The 13,371-nt window shown below is 40.9% G+C and overlaps 1 protein-coding gene across 6 annotated transcripts in view; it reads right to left on the reverse strand.

Annotated features, from left to right (window-relative positions):
* Positions 1 to 13,371, reverse strand: part of CTPS2 (CTP synthase 2) — a 139,198-nt gene that overhangs the window by 88,756 nt on the left and 37,071 nt on the right. For all 6 annotated transcript variants that reach the window (XM_084617806.1, XM_084617807.1, XM_084617803.1 and 3 more), the window contains 5 exons: positions 12,190 to 12,322; positions 7,199 to 7,287; positions 5,941 to 6,035; positions 4,102 to 4,164; positions 3,153 to 3,196 (listed from right to left, as the gene is read on the reverse strand). In XM_084617806.1, the coding sequence (XP_084473932.1) occupies positions 3,153 to 3,196; positions 4,102 to 4,164; positions 5,941 to 6,035; positions 7,199 to 7,287; positions 12,190 to 12,322 (424 nt within the window). The remainder of the gene's footprint in view (positions 1 to 3,152; positions 3,197 to 4,101; positions 4,165 to 5,940; positions 6,036 to 7,198; positions 7,288 to 12,189; positions 12,323 to 13,371) is intronic.

Consider the following 13,371-nt stretch of genomic DNA (forward strand, 5'->3'; position numbering starts at 1 on the left):
CCTCCCATGCTTTCTTTGCAAATCATTCTTCTCTCATTAGTATCACTTGTCCACCCACTTCAAATGTGCACTCTCCAGCCTATTTATTACTGGGAGTCCCACATTCATCTTTCCCCTAATTTCTTCCATGCACACACTGTCTTCCCTCCACTTGGCTGCCATTCTCAATATATTATGTGCTACTACCTGTATCTTAGAACCACAGAAAAACTTTTTTCTTCCATGTGCAAAAGACCCCACCATTTCTAAACCACAGAGCAGGCAGAGAAAAACACATGCAACATATACTTTTCCTGTCAGTTTGTTACTTAACTGAGGTCCTACAGTACTTCTATCGTTTTCACTGTCACTCACGCACAGTGGGCTCTTCTTTTCAATTCTCCAGATCTCTCTCTGATAGCACGAAGGGTATGTTTACACTCCAAAAAGACACCCGCAGTCGGCCTGTGCCAGCTGACTCGGGATAAGCGGCTGTTTAATTGTGGCGTAGACATTCGGGCTTGGGTTGCAGTCAGAGCTCTGGGATCCTCCCCTCTTGCGGGGTCCTAGACCCTGGGCTTGGGCTCGTCTGAACCACAATTAAACTGCCCCATAGCTCAAGCCCCGTGAGTCAGCTGGCATGGGCCAGGTGAATGTTTTTAACTGCAGTTTATACCTTCAGTGTACTTCCCAATGTGACTGGGCAAGGCCAGATGGCTATAGAAAAGTAGTGGGCGATAGATATATTAGCTCCAGGCTAAACAAATCCCTGCTCCAGGTCAATTAAGACACCTGGGGCCAATTAAGAACTTTCCAGAAGGCAGGGAGAAGGCTAGGTTGATTGGGACACCTGAAGCCAATCAGGGGCTGGCTGAAAGTAGTTAAAAGCCGCCCAGTCAGTCAGGTGGGTGTGCATGTCAGGAGCTGTAGGAGGAAGTTGTGCTGTTGGAGAGACTGAGCAGTACACACCATATCAGGCACAAGGAAGGAGGCCCTGAGGTAAGGGTGAAGTGGAGCTTGAGGAAGTGGGTGCTGCTATGGGGGAAGTAGCCCAGGGAATTGTATACGTCATGTTTCTAAATGGTCAGCTACCATAGCTGATACTATTAGGGTCCCTGGGCTGCAGCCCAGAGTAGAGGGTGGGACTGGGCTTCCCCCCCACCTTTGCCCCTTGATTAATCACTGAGACTGGGAGACAACAGAGACTGTGCAAGGAAGGATAACTTCTCCTCACCTCCCTTGCTGGCTTATGATGAAAATGGCTCAGCAGACTGTGACCCTTTTCTTGAGAGAAAGAAGGGTTACGTGGAGGGTTATAGTGAGCCTCTGAGGCTAGTGAAATCTGCCAGGAAACACGGGACCCACGGAGGCAAGGACAGAGCTTTGTCACACCAAGTACACAGATTCTTTCTTCTCCTTGAGTGTCTCTTCTGAAGCTTCAATCAACAGCTCTTTTTCCACCCTCTTCACTTGCAAAACTTCAGGTTTCTTCGTGTTTATCTTCAAACCATGGTCATCAACACAGATGTCCACTTGCTATTGTTCTAACATTTAGTACTATTATTGCACTTTAACACAGAAAATTGCTGTGAGAGTTGAAGTATGGATTTGAACAGGCTAAAAAATATTGTACTGTGGACTGATTGCTATTACACTGTAATAAACAGTAGTTCTCTGTAATAATTGATAAAAGAATACAGCATGTAAAGTAAAAGCCAGCAATGAGCTCATGCTGACAAGTTTAAATCTTGATTCAGATCCAGACCAAAATTAACTCAAAGCGTGGGACATTCAGACCTGGGGTATTGGTTCAGGTCCATCTTTAGTGAGGATTAAGGGATTTTCAAAGGATACAAATAATCCATAGCACTTCAATGGCATGTTACAAAGACCATCTACTTAACAATAAAGAAACATGGCAACATCAGGATAAGTAAAATGAGATTACTGACAAGAACATTTTGAGGGGGCTAAATGTCACCTGCAACAAGGTTTAGTAGGTGAGACCCGGAAAGGGAATAAACTGTAACGGCATGATAGGAAGAAATTCTGCTGATGCCCCCTTCCCAAGGACATGCATTCAGTGCATCCTAAGATCAGTCTTCCCTGTAGCCCGGCCCTTCTGCATCTAAACTTCCTGCCCACCAAACAGGCTTAAGATAACCTTGATAATGTTCAGGGTTTCAAGAGTACATTGATTTATGGAATTCATCAGGGGTCAATTTTTCTTAGATGCAAAAGAAGCATGCAGTCTGTAAGCATGCAGTCTTTTGAAGACTAAGCAAAAAATCCATTTTTACATTTCAGATTACAACCTAACACTTCTGGAGCAAGCTGACACTGGAGCAGCAGTTTAACATTTAGCAGTCTGTTAATTCAATATATATCTAAAACATTTCTCTTGTCTTATCTTTTTCATATTCTAGAAATCTCCATTTTTCAGATAGTCTGTGAGCTTTCCTGTTATGAGAATATTACATCCTCTCCTCAACTATGAGATATTATCAGGGGGCTCCCTTCCAAGATTTTGCCAGAGCACACATGGATGATGTGAGTGCAACTTTATATTACTGAGTCAAGAGGACTTTCTATCTGGAAGATCCAAAATCACTATGATTGGAACCATTTGTACTTTCACTTTTATTAAATCCACTATGATGTTTTTAAGTGCTTGACCAATTTTCCTCTGCTTTGGGACAGTCCCATCAAACATACAGCATAGAAAACTGTCCTAAAGAAGGACTTTCTCTTTGTGACACTAGAACAAATTTGGAAAAAAAAAACCTATCACATAAAAAAAATTATACCAGTCCTTTTCTTTATTTTCCCTGCAATTTTATTGCAAAAATTTGTGTTTTGATAAGAGATCTTTCCTTCCTTATAGCTTCTTGTTATGTTTTACTCTATGGTAACCTCGTTACAATCCTTATCCTCTGCTTATATCAATCTGTGGCCATGCAAATTACTCTGATATAAAAATCAACATTATATCTTCATTACTCTTACATCTTCATTATAGTGCTGAGTTCCCATTTAAACAATAAATATACTGAATATGGACAGCAGACATCTCTTCATGTCACAACACATGAAAAAGATACATAGCCTTTCATCTAACCAAGGCAAAAAAGGGGTATTAAGAAAACACACAGAAGAAACAAATCAGTACTTACAACAGGGTATTTTGTGTTTGGGTCAAATTCTGTAGAATTTGCATCTGGAACACAAAAAATTCAGAATAACCACCATACATTTTCATCATCCTAGATCATCATCTTTGTTGGCTTGTAGGACTATATTGTGCCCTTAGGCACAGCCTCGTAAAGGTGTGTGTGTAAGGTACAACACCCCAGCAGCAGCATCAGGAAGCACAATGCCTCCGGGTAAGTCGAAACGTCAAGAAGGGGGTGTGATTCCCAACTCAAGGAAACATCTGTGCTAGCTCTGATTGAGCTAGCACATTAAGAATAGTGTAGCTGCGGCAGCATGAGCAGTGGGACAGGGTAGTGCCTGCCCCAGTGTCTCAGACAGGTATGTAGTCAGTGTGGCTAGCCCCTCTTCCTGCTCATGCTTTTGCAACTACACTCTGTTTTCAGTGTGCCAGTGAGATCAGAGCTAGAGTGGGTACATCTTCACGAGCTGGGAATTACACCTCTAGCTTGAAGTGCAGACATACTCACAGAGACTCACCAGAGTCTCACTTCCTCCCCTACTACCGACTTGTTCCTGAGGGCAACAATTTACTGCTGGCCTAAACCAGCACTAAATTACTACCCATCCTGCACTTATTTGGCTACTCTGCTCAATAAGTAGTGGGATGGAGCCAACATTCCTCCCATTCCCCACCACTACCTACCCACTTGCTTGAGGGACAGACTATAGAGGTGAGCTGCCCAGTGTATTCCTATGCTCCTGAAACCAAGATCTGAGTAGCCTGCACAGGGGTAGAAAGAGAGTTCTTACTCCCTTTCATAGGCATATAATCCAATTCACAATCTAGCTCTTCGAATTTTTTCACATTGATCTAAACACATAATACTATGATCTGAATAATATAAAGTTCATATAAAGAATAAGCTTTCTTCTAAGTGAACCAAATCCATACTAGGATACTGAACTTACCTTTCCAGTTTAAACAGTTTCTTGCAAACTCCACCGCTGCCAGCTGCATCCCCAAGCAAACTCCTGCAAAGAAGAGAAGAGAACCGAGTTTCACACAATAGAAAGTAGAATTTGGAAAGTAGTCTCAAGTCAGCTATCAGAATACCCACAGTTTTGATTTCTGGCTACCCAGTTTGTATGTACAAACCCATACATTCTGGAAATCCTGAAGACTGGTTGACTAATTGTAGGCAAGAAACGTAAAGGTCACTCTAGACTATTCAGAATAACAACGTCCTTAGAGTCCTACTAAATAATCTTTTTTCATTTTAAATGTTATGTGCCTAGTAGGGATAGGCTACAGCTGAAAGTTTGGGTATGTTCAGACCCAAAACTTTGGCTGGGCCCATCCCTAGTATCTAGTCAAAGAATTCATCATGCATCTTAGATTGTAAGCAACTCAAAGCAAGGACCATATCATCTTAAGTGTCTGCATAGCACCTGGCCAAGATCCTAATTGGACACTACTATAATAGAAAAGTGTAATTAAAAGGAGTAAGCAATACAGAAATGATCAGACATAACAAACATGTTGAAAGGGATATTTTCTTCAGATATATTGAGCTAAAATTATAATGTTCCGGATTTGTTACTCTGAAAAAGACATACTCCAAATCAAATGTAAAATCTATGAACTAACTAAAGTGATTCTAAGGTCTTTGAGGCAGGGACTGTCTTTTTGTTCTGTGTTTATACAGCACCTAGCACAATGGGGTCCTGGTCCATGACTGGGGCTCTTATGTGATATCACAAAACAAAAACAAATAACAGAGTCAGCATCCCTCACATAGAACTTGAATGCTGACTCGAGTCAGAAACCACTTACATTTTAATAGGTTTCAGAGTAGCAGCCATGTTAGCCTGTATCCACAAAAAGAAAAGGAGTACTTGTGGCACCTTAGAGACTAACCAATTTATTTGAGCATAAGCTTTCGTGAGCTACAGCTCACTTCATCAGATGCATGCAGTGGAAAATACAGTGGGGAGATTTATATACACAGAGAACATGAAACAATGGCTGTTACCATACGCACGGTAACAAGAGTGATCAGGTAAGGTGAGCTATTACCAGCAGGAGAGCGGGGTGGGGGGGACCCTTTTGTAGTGATAATCAAGGTGGGCCATTTCCAGCAGTTGACAAGAACATCTGAGGAACAGTGGGGGGGAGTGAAGGAGGGAATAAACATGGGGAAATAGTTCTACTTTGTGTAATGACACATCCACTCCCAGTCTTTATTCAAGCCCAAGTTAATTGTGTCCAGTTTGCAAATTAATTCCAATTCAGCAGTCTCTCGTTGGAGTCTGTTTCTGAAGTTTTTTTGTTGAAGAATTGCCACTTTTAGGTCTGTAATCGAGTGACCAAAGAGACTGAAGTGTTCTCCGACTGGTTTTTGAATGTTATAATTCTTGACGTCTGATTTGTGTCCGTTTATTCTTTTACATAGAAACTATCCAGTTTGACCAATGTACATGGCAGAGGGGCACTGCTGGCACATGATGGCATATATCACATTGGTAGATGTGCAGGTGAATGAGCCTGTGATAGTGTGGCTGATGTGATTAGGCCCTATGATGGTGTCCCCGGATATGTGGACACAGCTGACAATGGGTTTTGTTGCAAGGATAGGTTCCTGGGTTAGTGGTTCTGTTTTCTTTTTACATTTTAATGAGGCCCACGCAACTTTGCCAGGTAGATTTTAGGTCCTATTTTAACAACTACTTTAGTTTTATAAAAAATTAACCACCTTTCTCTACATATCTTCAACACTCAGTGATATTTCGTTAGTTGAAAGATCTTACCAAGAAAAGGTTTTTTCTTTTTTCTTGCCCAAGAGATTGCTTGGAGTTTGCCTTCTGTTCCCCTAAATCCAAACCCACCTGGGACCAAAATGCCACTGTAATAAAATCCATACATAAAATGATTGGGATGTAAAATAAGGATAAAAAAAAAAGTCTCCGTGTGTCACTTAAATGATAGACTTGCCAGGTTAAAATTAAATAAACGTGGTGTTAAGGGACACCACATTTTGTATACTTCAAGATGCCAATTCTCTGTGATCTTTAATGAGAAATACACCTCATCAACATGAAAAATCCATTGGATTTATTTCAAGTTTTGGAACATCTGCATCAGTGTTCTAGCCAAATTCAAATAAAGTAATTACATCCTCTCCAGTGAAATTCCTATTTCCTTAACAAGCTACAGAATTCTTCTTCACTTCTTGACACTGCACTGTTGGATGGTACTTCTGGTGCCTTGACAATAACTGCTGAGTAATACTAAAGAGATGCCTTATGGTAGTGGATGAAGTAAAATGTTCCCTTTAATTATACAGGGTGAACTGCTGGTCCCAGTGCCATCCATCGCAAAACTTCTGTTGATTTCAATGGGGCCACTCACAGTTTAATAATTTTGCCAAGTAGATTGATGCTTATAAAAACAGCCTTACAAAAATGTCATGAAAAACATTTAGTAGCCCGGGCACAATACTGACTTATTCACTTTTTACTATGATGTTTGATGACAAAAATAAACTATTGATCCTTTAGTCACATCAGAAAGGGTAGAATTTTTGAAAATGCCCAACTCTTCAAATGTACCTAAGCACTCAGGCACATTTAAAAACCCCACCCAAAGAGGCCAGAACAGGGGCTGAATTCTGGCCCAATATTTTTTAACGTGTTATTTCCTCCGGTATAACTCATTCTTGTCATAAACTTTCATGAAGCTATTTCTTCCTGTCAGCAACCAAACCAAATTCCTAAACAAGTCTACTTCATATAGTGAATGGTTCAAAATCTTTTGAGTAATATATGATTTGCCATTTGAGATGTATGTTAGAATTAGTGTGATATTTTTACATAAAATCAAAAATCTTTTCCATGATAGCTTTTACATTGCAAAGTACTGAGTTAAGGAGAAAAAAGATAAGATGATATTGGATACTGAAATTATACGAGACACTGGAAAAATCAGTTAGGAAAAAATGTACATTAAACAAAACAACAAATCATTAAACTCTTCTACTTTGTATATAGAATACTTGATGGCACTTACTCTGCTTTGCATAATTTTTGCCACGCCTGGTGGTATTTCACTGGGTTCTCAACTTCTGTAGAATGCTCAAGCTCTATTGAATCTATATACTAAGAAAGAAAAATATAGGACAAAACAGTATTTCATTCCACCAAAAAAGCATTATAATGTTATACTGTAAAACAAACATTTATAACATAAAAAAAGCCTGCAGGACTTTTCAATGATTCTCACAATAAATCTGCACATAAAAAATACTAGCTAAAGATCCAATCCTGCAAGGACCTCTGCAGTGGTGGTGGAACTAGGGGTGCTGCCACACCCCCTGGCTTGAATTAGTAACAACAAACACCAAATACATGGTTTCCATCATCAGCACCCCCACTATAAAAATTGTTCCAGAACCCCTGGACCTCTGTTTAGCTGCAGAGGTCAGCCCATAAGGAATTCTTTGTAGGGTTGCGTCTATTGTTATGGTGTGTGTAGTTTTCTAACTGTAAGTCTTTCTTCTATATACTTTCCTCCCTCTGAATTAGTTCAAGATGGCAACTATTCTGGATTGAGTCACACAGTGTTCTCTCTCAGAGATTCTGGATCAGATCCTCAGCTGATGTAAATGAGTGTGGCTCCACCGAAGTCGAAAAAGAAAAGAAGGATAGCGGGGCAGTCATGGCATTGGACTGGGACTCAAAAGATCTTGGTTCAGTTCCTGGCTCTGCCACAGACTTCTTCTGTGACCTTGGGCAAGTCACCTAAACTGTGTCTCAATTCCCGCTCTATAAAAAATTCTATTTTAAATTCTTCAGGGCAAAGATTGTACATTCTGTATGTATATATAGTGCCTAGCACCATGGGGTCCCAATTTCAATTATTTATACAAATAATAATAAATAATACACCAATTTACACCATCTGACGATCTGGTCCATACTCTTTGTTTGTTCTTTGGCATTTTCTTTAATCTAAAATAAAAATCATCCACTCTGAAATTACGCGTTTTCCCTTTATCTATGAAAAACATACCATTGGTGAATGACAAGATTGTTTGAGGTTTGTTTGAATGGTAGTTTTAAGGTGTGAGAATTACCTTCTATCCAACATTTTCTTCTTTCCCAAAATATACAATAGCGAATATAACTGCATATTTTTATTATGTACAAATAGCATGCTTTATTGTTTTACATGATTGAAAAGGGAAGCTAGCTAATGGTACATTTAAAATTAGTTCTGCTTTCACTGTCAAACACACCTAGTCAGCACATTTATAACTATTTAAACATTACAGGTTTCATCACTCAAATATTCAAATGATGTGTTATAAATTCGGTATCACTATGTTACATTAAAGAACTGCTTCAGAACACAGGATTAGACAGAGGAGCTGCTGGCAAAAAGGCTGGAACTCAGGTGTTTCACAAGAGCTCTGAAAGTGGAACTGGCTCTGGGGAAGCTTTGTCACTGATTTTGGCCTACCTTGTGCAACCTAGGTGCATGCTTTGGCCTACCTACGTGCATGCTTAACTTTATACATGCAAGTAGCACCACTGAATCCCTGTAAGCCTCCTTGTGCATGTAAAGTTAAACATGTTTGGAAGGATTGGGGTCTTAGTCATCTTTGTTCAAGGTGAACAGGGCTTGTTTAAATAATAGATAATACCATTCACCCCTATGCAGGAAGCCAGTACAAGACTTAGAGCACCAATTAAACCATCAAAATAGGAATTAAGTGGGACTTAAATGGCGTGTAGGTCTTGCACTGGCTCTTTACATGGGGGGGGGGGAGGAATTTCTCTCAATGCAAATGAAATAGGATTCAAATCTCAGTGTCTCAACTGGGAGAGAATTTATTTATACAGACTCACTCAAGTCTCAGCTTTCACCTATCATTGAGAAGACAGTGCTTTCACAGTTCGTAATGGGCTCTAACATTATTTGCCCCACCCTTTTCAGGGTCTTTTGGCAGAAGGGACAGTGCCCACAGCAACTGAACAGCAAGTGCACACAAAGAGTCTGAAGAACTTTCCAGGAAGGAAAACAACTTGGGCAGCAAAGTTGTATCTGGCATGATGATGACAACACTTAAATAATGATAAATGAATCTTGCATTGTTCCAGCAAAACTTTGGAACCAAAGTAGAGCAAGCTGTGCAGTCTGTTTCAGAGATGGAATTTCTTATCTCTGTGGTGTCTATCAGAATGTTCTCTCTCACTAAGGCTGCTTGCTCAGCCTCTCCCAAACTAATTTGAAGAGCGGGGTAGCGGGGAGGTGTCTTAAGGCAACTGCTGTCCGATAAGACCAAGTCATGGGAGCCTCCACTATTGGGGTGGTAGTGCTCCACTCAATAAAATGAGAAAATAAAGGCAGAGCATATCAATGAATGTACCTCAATCCTAATGCCATATACCATTCCTTGTCAATTTACATCTCTTCCCAGATGAAGGATCTATATGGTGCAATTGCTCTGATGCCCCCGACTGTATAATTAACAAATTCGTATTTCAAGCAGGGGTTCCAAAACCACAGCAAGACTTAGACTGGCAGCCAAGGAACAGCACTGATGGGCAAATAACAAACAGATGTAGATCTAAGGCAAATTACAGTGCCCCACTTATAATTTTGACCAAGAGTAGTTACTGGCTTCTTGTACTAAAACAGCTGGTTTGATTATGCCTGGTATCCTACAAAAACACTGTGTGGGAGCTAGAGCAGTTAAAGTCAGGAGTTCACGGTTCTGTTCCTGGTTCTAACATGTGGTATATGGCCTGTATTTTGCCTGGGTGGGCATAATTTAAAAAAAAAAAGTTTTCTTATTTCTGACAGATCTGCTGATCACCTTCTCTTTGAAGAGACTACATCATAATCCCTACTTTTATTGTACTCAAATAGGTGCCAGGAAGTTGAATTCATCAGCATAGCCTAGTGGACAGAGCACTGGACTAGAGCTCAGAAGACATAGGTTCCATTCCTGAGTCTACTATTAGTCTGCTGAGTGACCTAGGGTGATTTCACCTCTCTGTGCCTCAGTTTCCCTGTCTGTAAAATGGGGATGATGATACTCACATTCTTTGTCAAGCACTTTGAGACCTACTGATGAAAAGAACTGGGCATTATTATTATCAGTATTTAAGAGTGGTGTCCTGCCTGTTGTGAGGAGAAAGGCGAACGATGTTCTGGGAAGGAGGAGATGTGCCTTGTAGTGATAGACTTAAGGAGCTCAATTTATTTACCTTAACAAGGAGAAGATTAAGAACAGCCATACTGGGTCAGACCAAAGGTCCACCTAGCCCAATAACCTGTCTTCTGACAATGGCCAATGCCAGGTGCCCCAGAGGGAATGAACCAGATAATTATCAAGTGATCCATCCCCTGTTGCCCATTCCCAGTTTCTGGCAAACAGAGGCTAGGGACACCATCCCTGCCCATCCTGGATAATAGCCATTGATGGACCTATCCTCCATGAATTTATTCAGTTCTTTTTTGAACCCTGTTATACTTTTAGCCTTCACAACATCCTCTGACAAAGAGTTCCCCAGGTTGACTGTGTGCTGTGTGAAGAAATACTTCCTTTTGTTTGTTTAAACCTGCTGCCGATTAATTTCTTTTGGTGACCCCTAGTTCTTGTGTTATGAGAAGGAGTAAATAACACTTCCTTATTTACTTTCTCCACACAAATCATGATTTTATAGACCTCTATCATACCCCGCAGTTGCCTCTTTTCCAAGCTGAAAAATCCCAGTCTCTCCTCATATAGAAGCTGTTCCATACCCCTAACCATTTTTGTTGCCCTTTTCTTTACGTTTTCCAATTCCAATATATCTCGTTCAAGATGGAATGACCACATCTGCACGCAGTATTCAAGTTGTGGGCATACCATGGACAAGATTATAATAAAATCCAATGGCTGGAATCTGAAGCTAGACAAGTTCAGACAGGAAATAAGGTGCAAATTTTTAATAGGAGGGTAATTAACCATTGAAATAATTTGCCAAGGATTGTGATGTATTCTCCATCACAGGCAATTTTTAAATCAAGATTGGATGTTTTTCTAAGAGATGCTCTCATTTAAACAGGAACTAATTCAGAGAAGTCCTAGGGCCTGTTTTATAGAGGAGGACAAACTAGATGACTACAGTGGCCCCTTCTGGGCTTAGAATCTATGGAACTTGGTGAGAAGGGAATTCTTCCTGAAAACAGTGGAGGGATCTACCTGAAATGGGAAACTGGATGCGGAATGCAGACTTACTTTAAGAGGTGGAGGTTGTTATATCGGGACATCTACTATTGTTATTTACTATTGGAAAGATGCTCTAATATCATGGTGATGATATCACATCAGAAAACAGATGGATGAGATTGTTATTGTCCCTGAGCAGGATAATTACCATCCGTGCCTTATATATGAAATTCCTGTCAGTATTAGCCTTTTTTGCAGTTACATAACATTGTTGGCTCATGTTCAATTTGTGATCCACTATAAGCCCCAGATCCTTTTCAGCAGTAGTTATCCCCATTTTTTATTTGTGCATTTGATTTTTCCTTTCTAAAATGTAGTACTTTGCATTTGTCTTTATTGAATTTCATTTTGTTGGTTTCAGGCTAATTCTCCAATTTGCCAAGGTCATTTTTATTTTTTTTCAAAGAGTATAATGTTTTTCCACTTTTGAGCTCCGTTCTGCAAATGCTTACTGCAAAGGGTAATGCTTGATGCTGCATGTAGTCTTATTAAAATCAACAAGCACTTCCTTTGGTAGAAAGCTCTTGCAGATTAATGTCCTTTGTTTGTAAAGCAAATCCAAGTAGGGCCATTATTGCAGTGCCCCTTTCAGATACATTTAGTGTAAAATAAAATAAAAAAGAAATCTTTCATACTCCTTAAAAACCCAAATCCAGTCATTTTGTGTACACCTGTAAGTCCTAATTAAGATACATTTTAATATTACATTTGCCTAAGTGATGGAAGCTAACCATTACATGTTAAAGCATTCCTGAAACTGAAAGAGATTGATCCTCACCATTAAATTCAGTTTGTGATTAATTGCCAAAGCTGAATGTTCCAAGGCCTTGAAAACAGATGCGTAGCAGTCACTTAGTTTCGTATACTTGCCAACCAGAGCTATGGAGCATATCTTCAGCAACCTTTCATATCTGACAAAAGCAAGGTTTCTAATTATTATGCTCATATTATGCATTCTAACTAAGGCAGTTGATTAATCGCAGTTAACTCATGTGATTAACTCAAAAAAATTAATTGTTGTGATTAATTGCAATTTTTATCACACTGTGAAACAATACAATAACAATTGAAATTTATTATATATTTTGAATGTTTTTCTACATTTTCATATCTTACTCCTGGGGGAATTATGCACCACTGCACTTGCGCAGAATTTATGTCCCCAGCAGATTTCTTTGTTTCCCTGCAGAAAAATGACTTTCTGATGGGGAAGCAAAGGGAAACCACAAAAGCGGTCATGCGACCCTTCCCAGCAGTATGTTTTGAGTGACCAAAACAGCTGGCAGAGAGGTAAATCACTGTGGGGTGGGGGTGGGACTGGGGAAGATGTGGCTGGTGGCTCCTACCCTGCGCCGGGCTCAGCTACTAGTCCTGGCTGGGCTGGGGAGGACGGGACTTCCTCTTTCCCTGCATGGCATTCAGGGCTGGGTCAGACCCACTCCCAGATTTCTCCCTCGGCTATAGGAAGCTCTGCAAACTCGCCCCCACACACACACCCGCACTTCCTGCACCCATCAGTCCTCAGTTGCAGGGGAAGGGATCATTGTACAAGGAGCTTCTCCCCAATCCATACAACCCCCATGCATCCAGACATTCCCATACCCAGACGCTCCTGCTGAGCCTCACCCCCTCTGCACCCAGAACCCTCCTGACAAGCCCCACTCCCCCTGCACCTGGCCCACCACAATGAGCAACCCACACCCAGATCCCCATTACAAGCCCCAACCAGCTGTACCTGGATCCCAACCCCACTGAGCCCCCCACACCCAGACCCCCCAACTGAGCTCTATCCCCATCCACACTCAAACCCCCCATGCTGAGCCCCAACCACCTTCACCAGGACCCTCCTGCAGAGTCCCAGTACCATTGAACCCAGAACCCCCCAACAAGCCCCTGTGCATCCAGATCCGCCTGCACCTCAATCCCCCACTGAGCCACCTGCACCCAGATTGCCCCACAT

This window comes from Lepidochelys olivacea (genome assembly GCF_965140295.1).
Source record: "Lepidochelys olivacea isolate rLepOli2 genome assembly, chromosome: 1".
In the NCBI taxonomy this organism is placed as follows: domain Eukaryota; kingdom Metazoa; phylum Chordata; order Testudines; family Cheloniidae; genus Lepidochelys; species Lepidochelys olivacea.